Source organism: Syngnathoides biaculeatus, chromosome 17 (genome assembly GCF_019802595.1).
Source record: "Syngnathoides biaculeatus isolate LvHL_M chromosome 17, ASM1980259v1, whole genome shotgun sequence".
NCBI lineage: Eukaryota > Metazoa > Chordata > Actinopteri > Syngnathiformes > Syngnathidae > Syngnathoides > Syngnathoides biaculeatus.
Genome location: NC_084656.1, coordinates 7,829,691 through 7,855,479, shown reverse-complemented (window position 1 = coordinate 7,855,479; position 25,789 = coordinate 7,829,691). Strand labels below are relative to the sequence as shown.

General features: G+C 43.6%; 1 protein-coding gene across 1 annotated transcript in view; it reads left to right on the top strand.

Moving 5' to 3' along the window:
- arrdc1b (arrestin domain containing 1b) overlaps nucleotides 1-25,789 on the top strand; it is a 42,079-nt gene that overhangs the window by 9,170 nt on the left and 7,120 nt on the right. The window contains exons 2-6 of the mRNA XM_061801887.1: nucleotides 13,779-13,889; nucleotides 15,993-16,043; nucleotides 22,120-22,274; nucleotides 24,152-24,334; nucleotides 25,066-25,242. Of these exons, the coding sequence (XP_061657871.1) occupies nucleotides 13,779-13,889; nucleotides 15,993-16,043; nucleotides 22,120-22,274; nucleotides 24,152-24,334; nucleotides 25,066-25,242 (677 nt within the window). The remainder of the gene's footprint in view (nucleotides 1-13,778; nucleotides 13,890-15,992; nucleotides 16,044-22,119; nucleotides 22,275-24,151; nucleotides 24,335-25,065; nucleotides 25,243-25,789) is intronic.

Below are 25,789 nucleotides of genomic sequence, written 5' to 3'. Positions count from 1 at the left end.
GTCAGCTCGTAAGGAATGCCTTTAAGCTGGTAGGATGAGATAAATCTAAAGATTTAATGCTAAAGTCAAGATCCAGACATTCATTCATCCATTTTCTCCTGTATACATACCACTTGCACACATTAGGGTCGTGGGGGAGCTGGAGCATAATGCCAGCGATTTTGGGTGAGAGCCAGTGGACTCCCTTGTGTGGTCACCAGCCAAGTGTACAAAAACATCCATCCATCCATCCATTTTTTTTAGCCGCTTTACCTCACGAGGGTCGCGGGAGTCCTGGAGCCTATCCCAGCTGTCAACGGGCAGGGGGCAGGGTATACCCTGGACTGGTTGCCAGCCAATCGCAGGGCACATAAAGACAAACAACCGCACTTACAATCACACCTAGGGGCAATTTAGAGTGTCCAGTAATGTTGCATGTTTTTGGGATGTGGGAGGAAACCGGAGTGCTCCGAGAAAACCCACGCAGGCAGAGGGAGAACATACAAACTCCACATGGGTGGGGCCGGGATCGAACCCGGGACCTCAGAACTGTGTGGCTTTACCAGCTGACCCACCCTGCCGCCCACAAAAAGTCAATATCGTGAAAGAAATCTTTTAATTAATGGTGTTTACAAAATAGAGTCCTTATCTGTGTCTTCTTAAACAATTGAAAAATAGTGTGAAACAGTGTACAGTTTACATATTACGTCGCTGTTGGTTGTTTTATGATGTAACTTTTTCATGGATAAACCTCTTATCCTTGCATGCAAACATTTAAGGATTCATGTGTGTTGTGGTTGCGTCTTTGTCTCTAAATCCTCTACAATCCAATCTGGCTACATTGCTAAGCATATAAGAACAAATTAAGGATACCCATCATTTTGGGTGTTTTCCAGAGCTTTTTTCTTTCCCAAAAGCAATAATCCAGAGCAATGGAGAGTGTGGTAAAGAAGTGAAGAAACGGGGTAAGCGTGATGGAACAGTTGGCGGAAGGTGTCTAGGTGTTCTGTGCGACAGAATAGTCTCCACTAGGATGAAGGGCAAAGTTTATCAAACAGTGGTGAGGGCGGCCATGATGTACGGATTAGAGACAGTGGCACTGAGGAAACAACAGGAAGCAGAACTGGAGGTGGCAGAAATGAAGTTACTGAGGTTCTCGCTTTGAGTGAACAGGTTGGATAGGACCCAAAACAAGCTCATTAGAGAGACAGCCATGTTTTGGAGACAAGGTTAGAGGGAGCAGACTTAGAGAGTTTGGACATTTTCAGACGCGAGAGAGATGGAAGCAATTTGGAGAGGTGGCTGTTGTCACGGACGAGACTCGGGGGTGGACCCAAATGCACGACTCAGGTGAGAGATAAGCAGTGCGGAATAAGCCTTTATTCGTTCCAATGTCGGTTACCAGGGAGTCAGTCCAAACAAGCAGCAAGATCAGTAACGGCAGGCTTACGGGGTAGGTCGGGAGACAGGCGTTGGTCGGTACACGGGAGGTAGACGTCAGGAGTACGGTAGTGCGGGAACGAGGCATGAGAGGCAACGATCTAGCAGAGTCTCTGTCGTCCCCCGGGTCCTATATGTACTGGGTCTAATCGGAGGTCATGAGGCGCAGGTGTGACCCTTCCGATTAGACGGCCACGCCCAGCCCTGGCTGGAATCCAGGATCATGACAGCACCCCCCCCCTCAACGGCCGGCTCTGGACGGCCCAGGCGCATCAGGGTGAGCCGCGTGAAAGTCCCTGATGAGGGATCGGTCCACGACGAAGCGGGAGGGGATCCAAGAGCGCTCCTCCGGGCCATATCCCTCCCAGTCCACCAGGTACTGGACCCCCCTCCCTCTGCGGCGGGAAGACAGCAACCGGCGCACGGTGTACACCAACCCACCGTCGACCATGCGGGGGGGCGGGGGGGACTTGAGCGGAGGAGCCAGCGACGACGTGCAATTCGGGCGAAGTCTGCTGACGTGGAACGTAGGGTGCACCCTCATCGACCTGGGCAGTTTCAACGAGACGGCGACCGGGTTAATAACCTTGGAAACAGGGAACGGGCCAACGAACCTGAGAGCAAGTTTGCGGGATTCCGTCCGCAGCGGGAGATCTTTGGTGGAGAGCCACACTCGCTGTCCCACTCTGAGCTCTGGTGCGGCCCTCCTCTTGCGGTCTGCTGCGGCCTTGTAGGCGCTGCTCATGCGCAGCAGTGTCCTCCGAGCTGCTTCCCAGGTCTGTTTGCAGCGTCGCACCACGGCCAGGGCCGACGGAACTGTGGATTCTGTGACCAGTGGAGGAAACAGGGACGGAGGATACCCATACACGACATGGAGTGGAGCCATACCTGTTGAAGCGGAGGGTAGGGAATTGTGGGCGTACTCCACCTACTTGATGTGCTGGCTCCACGTGCTCTGGTCCCTGGATACCAGACATCGAAGACCGGTCTCTAATTCCTGGTTAATCCTCTCAGTCTGGCCATTAGACTCTGGGTGATGACCCGATGTCCGACTTGCTGAAGCGCCGATGAGGTTGCAGAACTCCTTCCAGAAACGGGCGCTGAATTGCGCACCCCTGTCCGAAACGATGTCCTGGGGTAGACCGTGGTAACGGACGACCTTGTCTAATACCAACTGGGCTGTCTGCTTGGCCGACGGGATCTTCGGGAGCGGCACGAAGTGGACCATCTTGGAGAAACGGTCCACTATGGACAGCACCACTGTGTTCCCTTGTGAAGGCGGCAGGCCGGTAACGAAGTCCATCGCAATGTGTGACCACGGACGAAAGGGGATGGACAGGGGTTGCAACTCACCAACGGGCCGTAGGCGGGAAGTTTTATTGGCAGCACACACCGGGCAGGCGTTGACGAACTCCCTTACATCCTTGCTGAGGTTAGGCCACCAGAACCTTTGTTCGACCACTGACCGTGTCTTCGCCATACCCGGGTGGCAGACCGTCTTGTTGGTATGGGCCCAGTTGATGACGTCTCCCCGCAGGGATGGGATGACGAAAAGACGGCCCGACGGACAATCCGCGGGTGGCGGTGTCTCTTCCAGGGCCTCCTTCACCCGCGACTCGATCGACCAGGTGAACCCGGACACGAAGCACCCCGCTGGCAGGATCGTAGCGGCGTCTGAATCAGTGTGCCCTCCCTCGTGGATCCGCGAGAGTGCATCTGGCTTGCCGTTTTTGGAGCCTGGGCGGTAAAACACCTTAAAGTGGAAGCGGGTGAAAAATAGAGCCCACCTGGCCTGACGGGCGTTCAACCTCTTCGCGGACTTCAGGTATTCAAGGTTCTTATGGTCCGTGAAGACAACGAACGGTACTTGGGAGCCTTCCAGCCAGTGCCGCCACTCCTCCAACGCGCTCTTGACCGCCAGCAGTTCCTTATCTCCCACGTCGTAGTTCCTCTCTGCCGGGGTCAACTTTCTAGACAGGAACGCGCACGGGTGAATCCTTCCATCCCTGGGACTCCTCTGCGACAAGACTGCTCCGATTCCTGAATTCGATGCATCCACCTCCACCACAAACTGGTTATCGGGATCCGGAATAATGAGAACGGGCGCAGTAGTGAAACTTGCCTTGAGCCCTGCCGAAGGCCTCCTGGCAGGTCCCGGACCAGTCGAAGGTGGTATTTGGCGAAGTGAGCGAATGCAGAGGAGCGGCCACGGAACTGAAGTTCCTTATGAATTTCCTATAGAAATTGGCAAATCCCACGAACCTCTGCACGTCCCTCCTGTTGGTGGGGGTAGGCCACCGCAGCACCACGTCGACCTTCCTGGGATCCATCCGTATCTCTCCCTCAGCCAGGACGAAGCCCAGGAAGGACACGGATGCCTGATGGAACTCACACTTATCCATATTCACGTATAATTGGTGCTGCTGCAGACGCCGGAGCACCTCTCGGACTTGTTGAATGTGAGAGGCTAGGTCTGCTGAAAAGATGAGAATGTCATCCAGGTAAACAAAGACAGATCTGTTCAGGAACTCCCGGAGCACGTCGTTAATGAAGTTCTGAAAGACGGCCGGAGCGTTTGTCAGTCCAAAGGGCATCACAAGATACTCATAGTGCCCTGTGGGGGTGTTGAACGCCGTCTTCCACTCATCCCCTTCCCGAATCCGCACCAGATGGTAAGCGCTGCGCAAGTCGAGCTTGGTGAAGATCCGGGCTCCCTGGAGGAGTTCGAATGCTGTAGAGATAAGCGGCAAATTGTACCTGTTCTTGACTGTGATGTCGTTCAGTCCTCGGTAGTCGATGCAGGGTCGCAGCGTGGAGTCCTTCTTCTTGACAAAAAAAACCCTGCACCGGCTGGTGAAGATGAGGGGCGAATGAGTCCGGCTGCCAGTGAGTCCTCGATGTAGTCCCTCATGGCTTGATGCTCTGGTCCTGTTAAAGAGGACAGTTTCCCTCTGGTAGGAAAGGTGCCTGGCAGGAGTTCAATCGCGCAGTCGTATGACCGATGTGGGGGTAGAGACTTTGCCTTAGATTCAGAGAAGACCTCCCGTAGGTCATGATAGCAGGAGGGCACTGCGGTCAGGTCCAGGGCGGTACCAGGTTCTGTTAGCCGAACCGGCGCGACTTGAATACCCCTGTCCCTCCGGACAGCGAAACAACGACTGATACAGTCCTCACCCCAAGTCTTGATCTGACCCGTGGTCCAATCTATGTGCGGATTATGTTCTTTGAGCCACGGACTGCCCAAGATGATGTCGCTACTACGTGCGTCGAAGACATGAAAGCTAATTCGCTCCGAGTGAGCGTCCAGAAAGCTCATACGTAGCGTCTGAGTACGATGTGTAACCCGACAAAGGAACTTGCCGTTGGCGGCATAGGCGTGACGAAACCGTTGCGTGGGGAAGGTTGCCGCCCCCAGCTCCTCGACCACGCGGGGATTTATCAGGTTTGCTTCCGACCCAGAATCTATGAAGGCCGTCACAGAGCATGAACGGGAGTCCGTTCCCAAGGTGAGGTGAAGAAGGGACCTCCCTGACCCCGTCGCGGTGTACCGCACACTCACCGGAGAAGCGATCCTGATGTCAGAATGCCCTGGTCGAGTCGGGCAACGGGCGATCAAGTGTCCCAAATGCCCGCAGTAAAAACAGCGTCCCTCTCGTCGAGGACGTAAGCGCTCCTCCGCTGAGCTGCCAAGCCCCTCCACTTGCATGGCTTCCGGTGAATCTGACAACACGGGTGGCCGGGAAGCGGAAACAACCGGACTGCGACTCTCCCTCTCCTCCTCCCTCAGGCCCTCCATCTGTCTCTGCACGGTGAGGCGCTGGTCCACCTTGAGGGCCAATGCGATGAGGGAGTTAAGCGAAGGCGGAAGATCCATAGCCACGAGGTGACCACGGATCTGTGGGGACAGTCCCTTGTAAAACGCATCATGGAGGGCTTCCTCATTCCAGTGGCTCTCGGCAGCCCGAATCCGGAACTCGATGGCGTAGTCGAACACGCGGCGACGCCCCTGGCGAATTGTCATGAGTGACGATGCCGCCTGGCGTTCCGGAGCCGCATACTGGAACACCTGGGTGAGCGCGCAGACGAAGCTTGCCCATGAGCGGCAGGTCTCCGAGTTATGGCTCCACTCGGCGGTGGCCCATGCCTCCGCCCTCCCTGTCATGTGGGAAATGACGAAGGCGATCCGGGAGCGGTCCGTGGGAAAAGCGGAAGCTTGCAGCTCAAAGTGGAGATCGCACTGCGCCAGGAAGGGCTTGACGTTACCGGAGTCGCCTGAGAACCGCTCTGGTCGAGAGAGCAGAGTGATGGTGGCACGGGGAGGCACAGGAGCGGCCGCGCTAGCTTGGGAGGCTAGCCACGGTTGCAGCTGGGTGCAGAGCTCCTGGATCTGGTGAGTCATACCCTGGAGAGCAGCCTCTTGCTCACCCAGGCGTTTGCCCTGCACTTGCAGCGCACGGCGAATGGCTTCAGAGTCGGCTGGGTCCATGTTCTTGGCTAGATCGTTCTGTCACGGACGAGACTCGGGGGTGGACCCAAATGCACGACTCAGGTGAGAGGTAAGCAGTGCGGAATAAGCCTTTATTCGTTCCAATGTCGGTTACCAGGGAGTCAGTCCAAACAAGCAGCAAGATCAGTAACGGCAGGCTTACGGGGTAGGTCGGGAGACAGGCGTTGGTCGGTACACGGGAGGTAGACGTCAGGAGTACGGTAGTGCGGGAACGAGGCATGAGAGGCAACGATCTAGCAGAGTCTCTGTCGTCCCCCGGGTCCTATATGTACTGGGTCTAATCGGAGGTCATGAGGCGCAGGTGTGACCCTTCCGATTACACGGCCACGCCCAGCCCTGGCTGGAATCCAGGATCATGACAGCTGTGGAGTTTTTGACCAACTTATTCAAAAGACTACTAGCAGGAGAGAAGATGCCAGAAGAATGGTGGAAAAGTATGCTCGTCCTCATTTTTAAGAACAAAGGCGATGTTCAGAACTGTGGAAACTATAGAGGAATAAAGATGATGAGGCACATGATGAAGTTATAGGAAAGAGTAGTGGAGGCTAGACTTAGGTCAGAAGTAAGTATCTGCAAGCAACAGTATGGTTTCATGCCTAGAAAGAGTACCATAGATGCATTATTTGCCTTGAGGATGCCCGTGGAAAAGTACAAAGAAGGTCAGAAGGAGCTACATTGTGTCTTTGTAGACCTAGAGAAAGCCTATGAAAGAGTACCAAGAGAGGAACTCTGGTACTGCATGCGCACATCTGGTGTGGTGGAGAGAGAGTTTCTTTTGGCTTGTCCCTTTCGGGGTCGCCACAGCGTGTCATCTCAGATGAACGCACATATGTTTGGCACAAATATGTTAAAATAGTGCAGGACATGTATGAGGGCAGCAGAACAATGGTGAGGTGTGCCGTTGGTGTGTCAGAAGAATTTAAGGTAGAGGTGGGACTGCATCGGGGATCCGCGTTGAGCCCCTTCCTGTTTGTAGTAGTCATGGATAGGCTGAGGATGGAGCTGGCAGGCAAAAGAGCGAGAGGAATACCAAAGAAAAGGTTGATGGATGTTGTGATTGAAGACATGAGAAGAGTGCGTGTTGGAGAAGAAGATGCACGAGATAGGGTTCGATGGAAAAAGATGACGAGCTGTGGCGACGGGACATGCTGAAAGGAAAAGAAGAAGACTCTCTGTACTACTGTAATACTATGACAGACTTACCACATTCTTTTTGAAGATAATATCCAGTTTTTTGTTTGTATGATGACGCGGCAAACTTCCTTTGTTGTACATTCAATCCACCATATCAGCTCTATGAATCACATTACCTGTCAAAGTTGGCTAACCTGTTATGATGTCAGTGTCCTGGGGTTCTGTAACGATTTGATGAATGAGTCAAAAGGGGGAAAGTGTGGAAGAGGAGCGCAACCATGTGTTTAGAGACATGAAGGCAGATTGTTGAGGAAAAACACTAATTGGATATTGTTTTGTTGTGGTTACAGTGACATTCGTCGTTCATTTTGTCAATCAACAGGTTTTAAGAGGTTTTTGATCATCCACTGCTTGTCATTGTTCCTTTAGTGCAAGTAGAGGGTGCAGCACTTTATCGCACCATCTCTTATCGCTTTACTCAACATGCCAGGTCGATGTGTTGCCTGCCTGGTTGCCTCTGTCACTGCTTGGTGATTGCGGGGATTGTTGGAATGGCCACAGTCAACCAGCCTTGAAACTGTGCATGTTGGTCTCAGCTCACGGGGTTGCTACCTCCAGCCTACCAACCACATTTTTGTGACAAAGAAACAGAGCTCAACATGGCTACGCCACTTGATCGTCTCTTAATACGTGTTTGTTCATTAAGATACTAAAGTTGTTGAAAAGGTCACATTTTTAAAAATGTAAAAAACATTTTTTTTTAAATAAAAATTTCCAATCATTGTATTGTATTTGATCAGGTGCCATTTGTTTATGGCTGTGTTTGTCAAGTCAGTATTATCACCAATGAAATTGTTATTAGATTTGACTATGAATTAAAACATATCCAATATGTACCTCTTACAGTCAAGTGTTTAACTCCCATCTAGAAAGACTGATAGGACATCCTGTTTCTGACAGGTAGTAGCGCCAGGATTGTCTCTGCTTGCGTACACTCTCACTGAACCATAAAGAGGATTTGGATAGCCTCCAATGTGTTGGTAACAAATCCAGCTGGCTGCTGAGTCAGAGCTGGTTCTACACATAACTTCCTGGGCACTGGCGAGAGCCATTCTCCACTAACAGCTGTTCGAAGCTTACTACGTTTTCTGTTGTGCAACCACAGGAAATCATTTATTCGAGCAGCTCATCAATTTTTTTCATACTTTGACCGATTCAGAACTAACTAAAATGAGGTTAGCAGTTTTTAACATTGTTGCCTTTATACCAACTGCGCTGACCAGCTTCAAGATGAAGTACCTATGGTTTTACATTGGACATAAGATAAAAGGAGTAGATATTTGAGAGGCTATTCTCTCCATTCATTTACTGCACTTGTAGATTTCCACGACACAGATGATCCATGCTTCATTTTTTCAGCCGCTTGTAAAACTAATATATACAAATACAAATATAGTACATATACAGTGCTGTCTGGGCTAAATGGCAGTTCATATGTGCAAATGTCATTTTTTTGTTACCATGCCATTTTGTAACAAACCAAATTAAGTAATTATGCATTCTGGCATATTCCACAGCGGGAAAGACAAAATAAAAATATTTAGACACACAAACACTAGATTGATAAATCAATTCAACATATTTAGATTTAACATATCACATTTAATTGGACAGTAAGTTTAGCATTGATATTTGGATTTAACTCTTAAATATCTTAGACAAATATATGAAAAAAATATATGTAAATGAGAAAAAAATGTGAAGTGATACTTGAGCCGCTTTAAAAACGATACCCCATGAATTTCTTGTTAAAAACTGATTATGCCCTTTTAAAGGCTGGTTTTACGGCCCCCTCCTAACTTAATTTCATAGGAGTGTGCACTTTTGGCGTAGAGCCATTTTATCAAATGAAACATGACATTGACTGTCTGATAGATAAGCCATAAGCCACAGGAGACAGCCAACGAGCCATGTTTCATCACTCCTGCCTTCTGTCGTCTGCATTTATGATGTCATCTGATTCTAGACTGTCTACTTCTCATCTTGTTGAGAATAAAAGAGAGTCTAGTGCATTTACAAAAGTAGAAATGAAGGAGGTGCATGATTTTGCATACCTTGGCTCAATTGTTCATAGCAATGTGGGTGAAAGTGAAATGAAAAAGAGTACAAACCAGAGGACAATTGTTATCTTGACAGCAAATTTTGATTTGTTTTTTAGTCAATCTTGACTATGGTGTAATTTAGTTTAGTCATAATGTTGTTGAAATTGCTTTAGCATTAGTATAGTTTTAGTCACAGTATCACAGTTGTGCTACTGCTAATATAGCTGTGTAGCCATTCTCCTGAATAAATTTAAGGGTTACATTATTGAGTCCTTTTTTTCCCAGAGGTGGTTAGATGGATGGTACTTGAGCTCAAATTGGATAATACCTTCTTTATACTGTGTAATTTTATACAATGTACAGTATTAAAAGCGGAGAAGGTGTGTGTAGGATTATTTGACAAACCTCAAGGACTTAAAATGAAATAAAACAAAGCACACTTAATCCTCGGTGAAGATTATAATGATGCTCCAGATGATTTTATACTTAGAACACCAGTCAGGCCAACCCATTAAACAAGATTTAAAAGCTCTGCATCTGGGGGAGCATCTTCAGTTGTACACTTGTGGCGTTTCTTAAATCCTGATCAACAAGATTTTCCCTGGATTAATGACAATAGGTCATTGCAGTCAAGAATTGACATATGGTACATTTCACAGTCATGCATACAATTTGTTTTGTATTATCAAGATTTTGTACCATTATCTGATCAAAAACTGATAATTCATTACATTGGGTCTAAACATCATACAAATGATATAAAAGGCTTTTTTTAGACTAAACAATAATGTGCTGACTTTTGTGATGGAGAAAAGGAAACGGCAGTACATATACTATTAAATATTGGAATGAATCCAACACAAAGAATTTAGTATTTTAAAAGTAAGAGGTATAGTCACTGATGGTGTAGTCCTACACACGCCTGACTTTGGTGCGGGCAGCATGGGATTGATTCCCACTCAGTGATGGTGTCGATATCTGCCCTGTGACTAACTGGCGATCAGTTCAGGGTGTACTCTGCCTTTCGCCCGAAGCTAGCTGGGATAGGCTCCGGCTCTCCTGTGACCCTTGTGAGGATAAGCGGCTTGGATGGATATAGCAGTGAGACTGGATAAGGAAATCAAGAAAGAAGTTGGTATGAATGACAGCATCCAATTCAACAGCAACTTTCTGCCAATTTTCCTGCCTCAAGTTTGTGGTCAGATTCTGATGGGCCACTTCCAATTAGTATTATAAATTATAGATTATCCGCGCACTCACTGTGGTAGTCTGACCACTCTGCACCATCTGTACATCTGTTGTTGACCAATACTGGCCTCTCGTACCTCAGTAGCATCTCCAACGTTTGCACAATCGACATGGTCTCAGACTCTTGCACAACTTGTAACTTTAAACTGCAATGCACACCTTGAAGTCTTGACACCGTTTGTACAATGGGTATTGGACCGGGCTAGCGTTCTCATGGGCATTCTAACTGCCTTAAATGCTTGAAGACTGCATCCTTTGACAATGGTTCACTGGAGCCCCAAAACCTTTGAAATGGCTTTGTAACATTTTCCAGACATTTTTTTCTTTTTAAATTTCTTTGGATCGTGGCATGATGCATTGGGAGATCTTGAGATCTGGTAGCCTACCTAATGTTCTCTGTCAGATTTAGTCTATCTCGTGATTTTTTTGGTCCCTTTTTTGATTTGATTTGCCCTTTTTTGATTCAACAAGTATGGTGGTAATTCGAGCGATGGGGGGAGGGGATTACCTTTTCACAGAGGGTCAGAAAGGTTTGAATTATTTTTTTTGCCTCTTAATAAATTGAATTGTAATTTCAAAACTGCATTTTGTATTTCCGTGGGTTGTCTGTGAGTTATATTAAAATTGGTTACTGGTTTGATGATATATATAGTATGATAAATATACAATTTGATATTTAAGGGAGAATAAATATGTAAATACGTACTAATTTATCTGTCATTACTGCATCAACCCGGTTTCAACCCAGTTTTGTTCTTTTGTTTATTTTGTTGGTTCTCCCTCCAGCCTGAAACTGCCAGCATTCAGATGAGGCCATCTGCCTCTTTGTGAGCGAGTGTGCGTGCATGTGTGTGTGTGTGTGTGTGTGCGTGTTTTGATCAAGTCTATCGTAATTCAAATGTGCAAGGGAATCACTGGTCAATTGCTCTATATTGCATTCCATGCTTCACATAATGTTAGTTTATTTTACAGACTTCAAATGATTCAAGTGTATCAAACCAGAATAGAGGCACTATAAATGGAAACACAAAACGTCAAGACCAGATACTATTTTAAATGTTAAATCGTTGTATTAATCCTATATATGTTGAAGTCTATTTCAGTAATGAAGTTTTTTGCAGTAATACATTACTTAAATACAATTTCTGATTCTTATATATGCACAAGCCTCTTATGTACCATTATGATATTGAGTTTTCATGCTTCCCTTTAACATACACTTGCACTCCTAGTTTCACCATTTGTTCACAAATAATCTTCATGTTAAACATTTTTGAGTCGCTGAAAGTATAGTGGTTTACTTCCAGCAATACAAAAAGACTGGAGGCATGTAACTATATTTATTAATCTGTGATGCAAATTTTAATCTAGTTAGGTGACCACTTTTTTTTTTTCCCCCTGATTAGCAGATGGGTAACAACAATTTTGTATGTGGATTGTGGACAGAGAGAAGACCAACTACCAGCTACTCCAGTATATCTTACATTTAAAATAATATTTTGTGGCTTCTTTGCTGTATCCTGCACAGGTCCATGGAAATCTCCTGAATAAAAAAGCTATTCTCAAATAATAGTAATAATTTTGGTCTTAGTTGTAAATCATAGGTCCAACCATATAACGACCCTAAACACGGAGGAGTGCACCAAAATACCTGACGATAGGTGCCAAGTCTCATTGAGAGTTGCCATACAGATGTTTAGTGACGATGTTGTTCACGTTTTGTGAGAGTTGAGGATCTTTGGTAGCTGTACTGTACTCAGTTTTGACACTGTTACCTTGAAAAAGTAACATCCATCCATCCATCCTCACTAGGTTTTCAGGGAGTGCTGTATCCGAGCTGTCAAAGGGCAGGAGGCGGGGTACACCCTGAACTGGCTGCCAGCCAATCGCAGGTCACATTGAGACAAACAGCCACACTCACAATCACACCTAGCGGCAATTTAGAGTGTGTTAATGTTGCATGTTTTTGGGATGTAGGAGGAAACCGGAGTGCCTAGAGAAACCCCACGCAGGCACGGGGAGAACATGCAAACTCCACACAGGCGCGGCCCAGATCGAACCCGGGTCCTCAGAACTGTGAGGCCAAAGCTTTACCAGCTGAGCCACTGTGCCACCAAAAAGTAGCATAATTACTTTATTGATTACTTAATCTTAAGAGTAACTAAGTAACTTTTCTGATTTCTTGTTTTCAAAAGTAAGTAAGTTAGCAAAAAGTAACTTATTCGTTACTTTCGGCAGCTGCCAAGTGTCAGGAATATTACTTATCCATAGTACAAAAAAAGCATTAGCATCAACATGAATCAATAACTTCAATGTTAGTGTAGTTGAAGCCACTTTAAATCAGCAATTTAGTGCAACATCCAATATAGTAAGCTTCAAAACGCAATCAAGCACAGAAATTGTCAGTACGTTGCCGATTGTGCTCCACGAAAGTGTGCATGTATGTAAACGTGAAAGTGAATGACACACACGCACACACTAGGCTAAATATTTTAAGTCCTTCTGTGAATCATTACTTTCCCTCTGTGACTGATTGATGATCATGCACTCTGTATGAAATCATGAACCCACAATGCATTGCATGTTTAACATACCAGTAAAACTGTATTCTTAATGACCCGCACTGCCACCATGCAGTTTAATAATCACTTCCCAATCGCTTTCTTCTATTCGTTCAGTTTAATCCTACTGCATACTTGGACTTCTTTGTTTGAATCACCAGCTACAAATTAATGTTTGGTGAGACATGATGGTTCAGAAGCAACTGCTGTTGGATTGAAGAAATAAATGTAGTCTAATTACTTTCACGGGCAAAGTAACACGTTACTTTGCTTGTTACTCAAAATGCCGCATTAGTGGTGTAACGGGTTACCAGCATCACTAACCGCACTCACTGGTGTTTGTTCTGTTAATATTGTTCTCAATATTAGACCAACTCAAAACCCAATGTTTTTATACCCACACCCAAGGTTACTGTTGAGGTTGAAAAAAATATTCGGAATTATCTTTTCATACCGCTGCTTTGGTGCCTCTGTTTAATCCGCTAACTGCTGTCGAACCGCGTGTGTCTTTATTTTATCAGATGGTTTTCATATCCTCACAGACCACAGAGGTCGATGAGAGATGACACAGAGGGGCTGTGATCACATAGCAGATGAACACTACAACCAAACACACCATGTTATGATCTTTATTTTACTTCTCACCAAATGTGACCTGGAGTGAATACATGCTGCATACCATCTTTTAGAAGGGATAAGAGCAAGTTCTTTTAACTTCCTTGTTAGATAATGAGTCTCTTAGATTACCTGTGGAAATTATACATTTGATCTCTGTCACAACTTTTTGTTTTTCCTGTCTTTTCGCAGCCATCAAGGTGAATTGTCAGGGCTCTTGTGGGATTTCCAACAAAGTGAACGACGTGTCATGGACTGTGGAGGAGCAGTACTTCAACAGCACATTGTCTGTTGCTGACAAAGGTGACTGATTGATTAGAAATGTCTTTCTTATCTTGTTGTTTGCCTTCATTAAACAACTGGGATGTAATTTTCTCAAATTTACTGAATACACGTGACTTTGTAGGCTGTACCACTAAAATTAGGTTTAATTAATCTTTCAAATGTGTTTTGGATCTGGGTTCGATGGACTCTGAATTGGGAGTGGTAAAAGACAATTTTGCTGTACCGTTGACCTTTTACTTTTAATTAGCATTTTTATTCCGAACAATGATCTCTTTGTAGCAGCTGCTTACGGTAAGGCAAACCGTTTGGTTTGCTAAATGACAATGACTTTTGTTGAATATTTTTTTAACTTTCTGCTGTTCAAAATTATTATTATTATAGTAGTTGTACCGGTGGCAGTACAGGTTTAAAAGAAGGAACAACATATACATATAAGTCAATGTGAATGAGGGCGATACAACCTAATCAACCCCTCAGTACACTCCTAACAGAGCAGGACATAAATAATGTATGACACAGCTTCGCTCTGTCCTCCCCTTTATCGCTGCAGTTTTTCCGTATCTCAATGTCTTTCAAAAGTGGCCTGCTCTGCCCAAAGGGCTGAGCAACCTCAGCAGAGCGAGACAAGTAGGGTGCCAGACTACTACTACTACACAGATATCACTGCTGCATATGCTTAAGGAAAACAAGCAACGTCCACAATGAAGGCCCCGTCACACCATGACGTTTTGGTCAGTGTTTTATAGCGTTTAAAATTAAACGCTGATGAACGCTGGTCTCGGTGAGAACTTTTGTGCATGTTCAAAACTTTTTTTCCGGACCGGCATTCTCTGCCGATTCCCAGCGATCATTGTTCACTAGCGTTCAAACAACGCTCTTCTGGCGCTATCCCGGCGACCTTGGGCGACTACCAATATTTCCTCAAACGCTATAGAACACTGACCAGAACGTTATGGTGTGACAGGGCCTTGAACAAAGGATGACTCATGTGGTGTCTGGAACAATGATGACAAATTTGAGGTTATTTCTTCTCCTCATGCTGCTGTGCAAGTGTGACCTCAGACCAAGCATGTTGTAGTACACTGCGTGTTACGAGGACTGATATGTATTACGCTCTGATTTAAATTAGCTGTCATCTCTCTATAACAGTATTAATTATCTCATTGGCTCAAGGTGTTTCCATTCTGGCGGTATTGTATTGTAAAAGTCAAAATTCTGCTCTTGCCATCCATCCAGCCATCCATTTTCTCTACAGCTTATCCTCAGTAGGGTTGCGAGAGTGTTGGAGCCTATTTTCGGTACACTTAAAATTGCAACAGTGGAAAATGGCATCTGCATGTTGTACACGTCCTTAGCTCCTTATTTAAAGACTGCTGAATTTCTACGTACAAATGCTTTCTTGGAAGTTTCAAAGTATTTTTTGAAAATGAAAACGTTATTGAAATGGGATAAAGACGGAATGCCTCAACCTTTACTCAACAGGATGTGCGTAATCCGTAAGGTCAATCACATTTATTCAAGATTAATAGATGTATACTGAAAATACTGGATTTTTGTGCTTATACTTCTGTATATAAAGATTGCTTTGGACAGGTATAACGCTCCGAGTCTTTGTAGGTTTTTCATTAAAATCCAAACTAAACAATTATTATTCTATGATCCATTAGGTCAGGTGCTTAAAAGGATGCTGACTCCCAAGTTGTACTAGTACAGAACAGTGCACTCATTCCTGAGTCGATTTTTGGATCGCTTTTTTAAATCATTGATTAACTTATCTGAGAAATGCTTTGCCAGCTCCGTGTTTTAGTTATTACTCTCTGCCCTGTTAATCACCCTTGTTGGCTAGTTTCAGTTGATATGGTTCTACTTCAAACGAGATATCAGTTTATCTGTTTTTTGAACAACACAACCTTTTTATCAGTGAAACTCAATCCCACTGAGAAAATGGGCATGGCGCAACCTGGAAATCTAATATTTGCATGTGGGTACGATCATAAAGGAACAAGCGTTCATGCTTCTCTTCACACTAGCAAATGCGTTTCCTTTTTCATGTGTATTTATTTTACTTGTGTTTGCTCTGTGCGATAAGTGAAAAATGTTTTGTTTTTGTTTTTTCCACAGGGACTCTAGCAGCAGGCGAACACAATTTCCCTTTCCAATTTCTCATCCCAGGTGTGAACTTTCCTTCATGTTTAACTTCATCGTTTTTTATGGGACATCATTAGTTTTTTAATTGTTGCATGGGTTTTTATTAGAAATCCAGGCCAACTGATAAAATGGCACACTATGACACAAAGCGGATTCCTACAGATGTGTGTGTCAGTTTGCATGTGCGTGTGTGTGAATAAGTAGCGTGGTGAATCCTGGTAAGGAACTGTTAAATGAATTTGTGTCTTATCTCTACATTGCTTTTAACATATGCTGTGTTAGAATGTAGCAATGCAGTTTGCTATCTCACAAACACACTTGGCGTGGGCTGAGGCACAAAGGCTTTGGTTTATTTTTAGTCCCTCTCCTGTTGTGTAGTCGGAGTTTAATTGGTTGTCATGCCCCCTTGCTTTTCCTCACCGCCTCTCCTGCTCTCTGATGGAAAGACTTTGCATAAGGAGAACAAGCGGGAGATTTTTAAGATGTGTCAGGGTGGAATACATCCTTTTCCTGGGATCTGTCCATTTGTATATGAGTGTATACCATTTGCACAAAGTGGAACCGCCAAATGCAGCAAAATACCGATTGTTTAGCACGTCTGCCTCACAGTTCTAAGGACTCTAGTTCGACGTATGTGGCGTTTGCATGTTCTCTTTACTGTACCTGTGTGAGTATTTTTCCAAGGTACTCCAGTTTCCTTCCACATCTCAAAGACACGCATGGTGGGTTAATTGTAGACTTTAAATTGCACATACGTGTGAATGTGAGTATGAATGGTTGTTGGCTTATACTGCATATAGGCCAGCGATTGGCTAGCAAACTATTCAGGGGGAACCCTGTCTCTTGCCCGATGACAGCTGGAATAGGCTCCAGCACGCCCGCGACCCTAGTGAGGATAAGCGGGACTGAAAACGAATGGATAGATGGATGGAACCTCCAAAGTGAAACGTGACCACTGGTTGACTGTTACCAACTAATAAAAAAATATAATGCAAAGTCAGTTAGGATGGGCTCTAGCTTACCTGCAAACCTAATAAGGACAAGCTATACAAAAAATGGATGAAAATACAGTAATATAATGAGAATTCATATGTAGCTTTAGTAACAACACGGGAAAGGTTACATGTAACAGTTATATATTCCTATACAAATGTAAATTAAAGTTAGCCACTGTGCTGTGGTTTCTGAGAGATACTGTCACTTAATGTTTTATTTTTAATGCTGGAATGAAAGTGTTACGTAGTGTATAATACATAAAATCTGCTTGGTAAATTACTGGGCCTTGTGAAAGTGTTCGGCCCCCTTGAACTTAATCTTTTGCCACGTTTCAGGCTTCAAACATAAAGATATAAAATTACATTTTTTTTGTCAAGAATCAACAACAATTGGGACACAATTGTGAAGTGGAATAAAATTTATTGGATATTTTGTACTTTTTTAACAAATAAAAAACTGAAAAGTGGGGCGTGCAATATTATTTGCCCCCTTTACTTTCAGTGCAGCAAACTCACTCTAGAAGTTCAGTGAGGATCTCTGAATGATCCAATGTTGACTGATGATGATAATTAGAATAAACCTGTGTGTAATCAAGTCTCTGTATAAATGCACCTGTTCTGTGATAGTCTCCGGGTTCTGTTTAAAGTGCAGACAGCATCATGAAGACCAAGAAACACACCAGGCAGGTCCGAGATACTGTTGTGGAGAGGTTTAAGCAAGAAGAAAGCCATTTCTCAAAGATATCCATAAAAAAAGTGTCATTTAAACTTTGCCACAAGCCACCTGGGAGACACACCAAACATGTGGAAGAAGGTGCTCTGGTCAGATGAAACCAAAATCAAACTTTTTTGCCATAATGCAAAATGATATTTTTAGCGTAAAAGCAACAAAACTCATCACCCTGAACACACCAGCCCCACTGTCATACATGGTGGTGGCAGCCTCATTGTTTGGGCCTGCTTTTCTTCAGCAGGACAGCGAAGATGGTTAAAATTGATTGGAAGATGAATGGAGGCAAATACAGGAGCATTCTGGAAGAAAACCTGTTGGAGTCCGCAAAAAAACTGAGACTGGGACGGAGATTTATCTTCCAACACGACAATGATCCAAAACATAAAGCCAAATCTACAATGGAATGGTTCACAAATAAACGTATCCAGGTGTTAGAATGGCCAAGTCAAAGTCCAGTGCTGAATCCAAAAGAGAATCTGTGGGCAGAGCTGAAGACTGCTGTTCACAAACGCTCTCCATCCAACATCACTGAGCTCGAGGTGTTTTGCAAGGAAGAATGGGCAAGAATTTAAGTCTCTTGATGTGCAAAACTGATAGAGACATACACCAAGCGAGATGCAGCTGCTAATGCAGCAAAAGGTGGCGCTACAAAGTATTAATGCAAGGGGGCCGAATAATATTGCACACCCCACTTTTCAGGTTTTTATTTGTTAAAAAAGATTAAAATATTTAAATAAATTTAATTCCACTTAACAATTGTGTCCCACTTGTTGTTGATTCTTGACAAAAAAATATTTTATATCTTTATGTTTGAAGCCTGAAATGCGGGGGAAGGTTGAAAAGTTCAAGGGGGCCGAATACTTTCACAAGGCACTGTATATTGACAGTCCCATGAAAAAGTATTAGCCACCTTTTAAAAAGTTTATATTTTTGCATAGTTTCCCCAGTATAATGTATATCATGAAAGAAAAGTACTTTAGATATCAGACAAATGTAACCCAAGTGAACTTAAAGCTCAAGTGTCATCAAACGGATGATTTTTGATATATTATTAATGAAAAACCCACAGCCAATATGGTCCCATGTGTTTTTTCACCACAAAATCATGATTTTGACGTATACAGCTTTTTGTAACTCCGACCATGAAAATCCTCTCGAGGGATTTGTTTTCGAGAAGAAGCAGGAAGTGATGTACAGGACAGAGGCGCCCCCTAGTGGACTCGTTTGTTTCCATTAGTTTTACCTCCGGGAAGGTAGCTCGTTGTTCCTTCGTGTTAACCAAAATGCTGGCTCATTGCATTGCTGGACATTGCTTGAACACCCGGGAAAATGGAATTACCCTTCATAAGTTTGAAAGACACCCTGTGCGTTGTGAAAAATGGATTGCACGGGTGCAGAGGACGAGAGCTTCGTTGGTTCCAAATAACAGGTAGGTGTGTATAGACCTCCAAAAAAAAATAGTTTGGGGCGGACCACGTAATCGGTCTCTCTCATAACGTAGCAAACGATCCACCTATGAGATGTGTTGATGTGGGCATACAGCTACTAAAAAAAATAATAATAGTGTGGGAGGGCCCGCGTAATCGGTCTCTCTCATAACGTAACAAAAGATCCGCGTATGAAATGTGTCGATGTGCGCATCGCCCAGCCAACAATGTCTTGATAGTGTTCATTGCGTACTCCGGCGACTTTGAACATACCCCTAAAAGCAACATAACTGGCTCTACCTCCTCCTTATATGCCACCACTGGAGCTGAAACTCAGCCACACTGGCTGAGGCGCCGCATTTGGCGGTCACAGCTTCTGAGAAGGCTGCGCATCGGGCTTTGCAACGGGGGCGGCTCTGAAGAACCCAGCCGAGAATGCGTTACTCAGTCGCGTGCGCGCATAAAGCGCCCCGGCTCGACTGAGAGCACCCCCCTAAAGCAGCACCGCTCGGCTCTGTCATAAGCCACACCGGCCGGCTGCGATGAGCCGCGATGGCTCATCTCTGCCGCGGGAGAGGAACGGACAGGATGTGGTTTGGCCGTGATCGGATATCATCTGAATATGGCTCGAATTAATAGTGTAATATTGCCCAGAGGGCTCAAAACAATAGTGTAATATTGCCCCAGTAACTTCACTTGGTTATGTGGTGTTGTCCTTTTCAAAAAGAACTTCGGTGTCAGAAGGGGCGTCGGAAAAATGCGAATATCTCTGTTGTTCGACTTCCGTAGTAGCAGGCACTGCGCAATTTCAACGGGGGAAGTGACGCTAACGTCAAGGACAGATGACGCGACTAATATGGTGACCACTTGGATGTCGAGGGACACTCAATTGCGCAACTTTGTGGATGGATGACGCGCTCTCCGCTCACTTTTTTTTTCCATATAGACATTTAAGTGTTATATGTATTTTTCATTACAATATCTACTTTAGAACGTTTATAGGGATGACACTCGGGCTTTAAAATGTAGTTTTTAAATGACTTCATTTATTAAGGAAAATAACTACATGTACTCCATTACCTGACCCGGTGTGAAAAATAATTAACCCCCTCCCCACCTCCACTTGTTAAATCATGCATTCATTGTGGCTAATCACAATTATTGTTTAATTTTCACTGATCAAACCCAAGCCTGATTACGTCCAGTCATGTTCAGTCAAGAAATCATGAAAACAGAATCTGTCCTCAAAATCAAGTCAAATAAAAGATGTAAAAAAATGCTGCAACAAAATGACACGATCCATAGAAACTCGAGAACAGTTTCAACTTATATGTGTTTAAGATCGAGTGGTGGAAAGCAGGTTCTCAAGCAGGAAGAGAAGCGTAAAGTACAGAGCCTTATAATAAATGTGGGGACTTTGAATGTTGGGACTATGACACGAAAATCCTGGGAGTCGGTTAACAGGATGGTTCGGAGAAAGCTTGATGTGTGTCCAGAAAAGCAGGTGGAAAGGGAGTAAATCTACAAGTTTAGGGCCAGGGTTGAAATTATTTTATCCATGGTAAAGATGGTAAGAGAAATGGAGTAGTGGTTTTCTTAAAGGAAGAGTTAAGAAACCTCTAAGAATGTCTTAGGGAAGAAAAGAGTATTGGATAGAGTGATGAGGCTGAAACTTGATATCGAAAGTGTTATGTATAATGTAATTAGTGGCTATGACCCACAGATATGATGTGATCTGGAGATGACAGAAATTCTGAAAGGAATTAGATAAAATAGTTCTGAGCATCCTGGATAGAGAGAGTTTGCAGATTGTATTTGACATATTGGTGAAGGAAAGAGGGGCGATGAAAAAGTGATGGGTAAGTTTGAGATCCAATAAAGGAAGTTTGATGGACAAATGGTGACAGACAGGTCGTGGTTGGGGAGAGTGTAGCTAAACAGCATAAGATGGCGGTGTATAAAATGACTCATGGTTGTGAGGAAAATTATGATGACAAAGGTAGAACAGAGAACCATGTAGTGGAACCTGATATGGTAAGATTGTTGTATACTTTCAGGAAGAGATGAGACAGTCTCAAAGTGGACAAGAGGAGCTTCCAGAATACTAGATAACTACAGTCAAGATAATGAGAGAGAAAGGCAGGAGAGTACTTGGTGTATCTTTTGGTAGGAAAGAGGAAAAAGAGACTTGGTGGTGGAACCTCAAAGTACGGGTAGATAAAATCCTGCCCGGAAAGAGGTTAGCTAAGAAGGACTAAGACAGTGAGAGCACGTTTTGCTAGTTGATCTAACTTGGAACTCACTTTAAACAATTGACAAAAATTCCTTATGAAAAAAGGTCTTTGATGTATTTAAAAGGTAAGACAATGTTTTACGTAAACAAAGTCTTAAAACCTTTACTCATCAAAACATTTCACCCAGCATCAACCTGTGATTGTAATCGCAATCTGCTTTTAACATCCATGTGTTGCTAGCATCTCTCCAGGGAATTTAAGCCTGCTGCTTGCTCTGTTTGTGCTGTAAGGCAGTCTTCACAATGACTGCAACCACTTGTCTCTCCTGGTTAATTCTTATTCACTGCAGCAGCAGACTTGTCCATGGAGAAATTGCTCAATGAGAAACAGGCTTGAAGGAAAACAGTAGATGGCAAAGGATGTGCCACATCTTTATTTCCAAAGCCTACCCACGACACTGTAGGACAATTACTTGTAAAGGTAAAACAAACTTTTACCAAACATGTTAAATTTTACATTCTTGGCCTCAAGTGTTTTCCTTCTGTGTCCTTCTATATTCTTGTCTTGAGTCACAAATATAAAGTTGAGACATAACATGCCAGAATATTCCTGAATGTTCCCTTACATTTTGGGAAAAAAATGAGTTCTAGTGGCTGCCTTTTTCAAAGATTAAAAGTATTAAAATTCCCCTTTTCTCTGGCTTTCCATCAGCTGCAGCACCAACTTCTTTCGAAGGACCGTTTGGCAAAATTATCTACCGTGTGAAAGCTGCCATTGACACGCCTCGCTTTGCCAAGGACTACAAAGCCCAGAGGCCCTTCTATCTTCTCAACCTGCTCAACCTAAATGAGTTGCCAGACATTGATGTAAGTGCACGTCTTATTAAACAAACATTAACCTTTACCTCCAATCGACACTTATTTAATTTCACATCTGTGGAAGATCACAGGGCAGCTCCTGTTAGCAGGTTTGCCTTCCAGTAAATGTTTCTGCATTTGAATCGCCTCTGCCCTTACTGTCTGGCATTTGCATGTTCTCCTTGTGCTTGTCTCGACAGTTCGAGGCGTACCGCACCTTTTATTAAGTCAGCTGGGCACTGTCTCTGGCTTTCCTCAGACCTGGAAAACAAAAAAACGATATGTTTCTGAGTGAATGGATAAATAATGTCAGTTTCTTGGTATTCTAAATCATGGGTGTCAAACTGATTTTCGTTGTAGGCTACATTGTTGGTACGGTTTCCCTCAGAGGAAATGAAAATATATAAATGTTTAATTGCCTGGTCAAAGTATTTTATGTACAACAAAATAATGGATAATTCATTTTCTAATCAGAAGTCAAGGATACTAGTTTGTTCGACCATTGCTCAAGTTATTATAAAAAGGCATTTGGTAACAACAAGAAAAACACTTGCAATATCTTCACATGATCATTTATTACAATGCAAAGTTTTGGTACAGATTTCAGCAAGAATCATGGAAGTCGATGCAAATGATTTGTTTTTGCCAGCAACATAAATGATGTGGTGGGCCGGATGTGGTCGCTGGGCTGCAGCGTTGATATGCCTGCTATTTGTTTTTATTATATCCACTTTATACAGTTTTCATCTAAGAGGTGTTGCTTGAATTAAAATTAGGATAAAGTAGTGTTAAAATATATTTTACACATTTTTGTTTCAACTATGTATTCGGATTTTATCACAATATTAATTAGTGTCTTTGTGTTAATGTTTACTTTTTCAACTGTAGCATGTTCTGCATTCTGAGTAATTGCAGTATCAATGAATCGTGTAACGAGTGTATTGATGTACTATGGACTGTACTCATCTGTTGTTTGTCCTGTTCATTATATGAGGTTCCCAGGAAGATTAGCAAACCACTATGCCATGATGTTGGTATCGGCTCCTGCTTCTCTACTAATCTCTAAAACTTTGCCTCCACCCAAAATTATCCCAAAGTAATTCAGTATATGATCGCTAGCACTTGATAAAAGTGCAATCATCCAGTGAATTTGAGCTCATAAATACAATGCTTGCCGCCGTGCTAACTAAGCTAGGTTTTCGCAACAAACAAACTGGAGCATGCGTTTGAACCATCTAATTTTCTGGGTCATTGAGAGAAAGTGTCTCGTCAAATTTACTTCAAACTTCACAGAAAACAAGAATAATAATAGTGAATCATGTCCTTGTAGATTTCTAGAAATGTGTGATTTTGCGGAAAGCCATTTTTGCTGTAACAACCACCGGGACCATTTCAATTTTTGTCAGAACTCTGAACAAACAGTAAGGTAACAATAACATTAATGAAAACTCACCCCATAAGAATCTGAAAAGCACTGTATTCCTGTATACGTCGTTTAAATAGGAGGCCCATTCAGCATTCTTTTTGTGATTGTCCTCCACCAGTCACTTTCACTTTGCAGTCTGATTTGTGCTGACACAACCACGAGTTTTTCAGTAATGCGTCTTCATTCAATCGACAACAAAACAGAGATTCACGAATACTTTTGTTACTAGTATGTAATTGAAATGCACAAGCAGATGCATGAGGAGCCATGTAGCTCTTTTGAAAGTGGTACCGGATTGGCCGACTGTCATATCCCCACACCCCAACACTTGAGTGTAGTGTAGTATAGCTCATACAAATAAGAGGATACTGATCATGGGCTGAGAACTTGATATGTTTGCTGTCAATAATACGTTGCAGTACTGTACAAAACCATTCAACTTTATTCTCTGTTTCTGCAGCACACGAGCTATGCTGTCACTACTAAAAAATTTAACTACCTTTTGGTGAAGTCTGGGACTCTCATGCTGAAAGCTCAAAGTGACTTCAGGGGCTACGTTCCCGGTCAGGTGATCAAGTTAGCCACTGAGATCCACAACAAGTCTGGGAAAGACACAGGATGTGTCCTGGCAAGTCTCATACAGGTAAAACCTGAAGCCCTGAACTCTCCAAATGAACTGATAACACTGGTCAACAAAAAAACGTGATGTCTGAAATTTTGTTTTACCTAATTTTTCACAATTTTGAAGTGCTGAATCCAAATATCACATTCCTTTTACTCAATCAGGTCAACTTGTACTATACTGACATACTATATTACCTTATGATAATAAATAACTACAGCCACGTTTTTGTTTGCATGTCCAGCCATTTTTTGCTTTAGAGGTTCAAATAGATGGAGGTTCAGGCCCTGAATTTGGATAAATGATGACATAATATTCATTCTACAGCAGCCTACTTTTATCAATGTCTGCTATTCTACATACAGTCAAAAGAAGTTATAAAATGTTCTTAAAATTTTATTCTTAAACTAAACAATTTGGAAAAAAAAAAACCTAACCAGAGAGACTCATCGTTTTCAGATTCAGCAATGCAAAATAGACCTAAATCAGTTTTTAAAAAAGAGATTTTGCAATTGTTTTTGTAATCCTCTGTTTGTATGTTTGCCACTTCATCCCTGAAACCATAAATGTTTATTGTTACGTTAATACCAGCGTTAATACCAGCGTAAGTAAAAATGGCAATTGAACTTATTGTGATTTACTTGTCATTTTTAATAACCATGTTCAACCCAGCAATAAGATACAGAGAGGTGGAACAGGATTTGTAGCAACTGTGACATCATTATATGGCTTTGATTTTCTTTCTTTACCAGAAAGTGACCTATAAGACCAAGCGACAATTGTTCGACTTCCGAACCATTGCAGAAGTGGAGGGAGCTGGAGTGAAAGCAGGAAAACACGCCGAGTGGAGAGAACAGATCATTGTCCCGCCTCTTCCTCAGTCAGTGTTGACAGGCTGTAGCCTCATAGATATTGACTATTTCATTCAGGTTTGTCAGTCTGACTGGTCATTCTTGGTATATTTGTGAATTTATTTAAAGGTCCCTATAAACATTGTAAAATAGATATTCCAATGAAAAATACATGTAACATTATTCCCTTCAATGTCTATACGAAAAAATAAATATGAGCGAAGAGAGCGTCATCTATGCGCAAAGTTACGTTAGTGTCATTTGACGACATCCAAGTGGTCGCCATATAAGCTGCAACCCCTGTCGCACGCAGCTGAGTGCGCCATTGTCGGGGGTGTTCATAGCCGCTGCTGTCCACCAGCTGGCGCGGCAGCCTTCGCTGGCGAGGCGACGCAGCAGCCGTCTTCGCCGAGCCCGACGCCATCTGACGCGCACATCGACACATTTAGCACGCCTGTCATACGTACACGGATTTTTTGTTACGTCATGAGAGACCGATTTACATGGTCCGCCCCAAACTATTATTTTTTTTTAGTAGCTGTATACACACCTACCTGTCATTTGGAACCCACAAAGCTCTAGTCGTTTGCACCCATGCAATCAATTTTTCGCGACCAACCAGGTC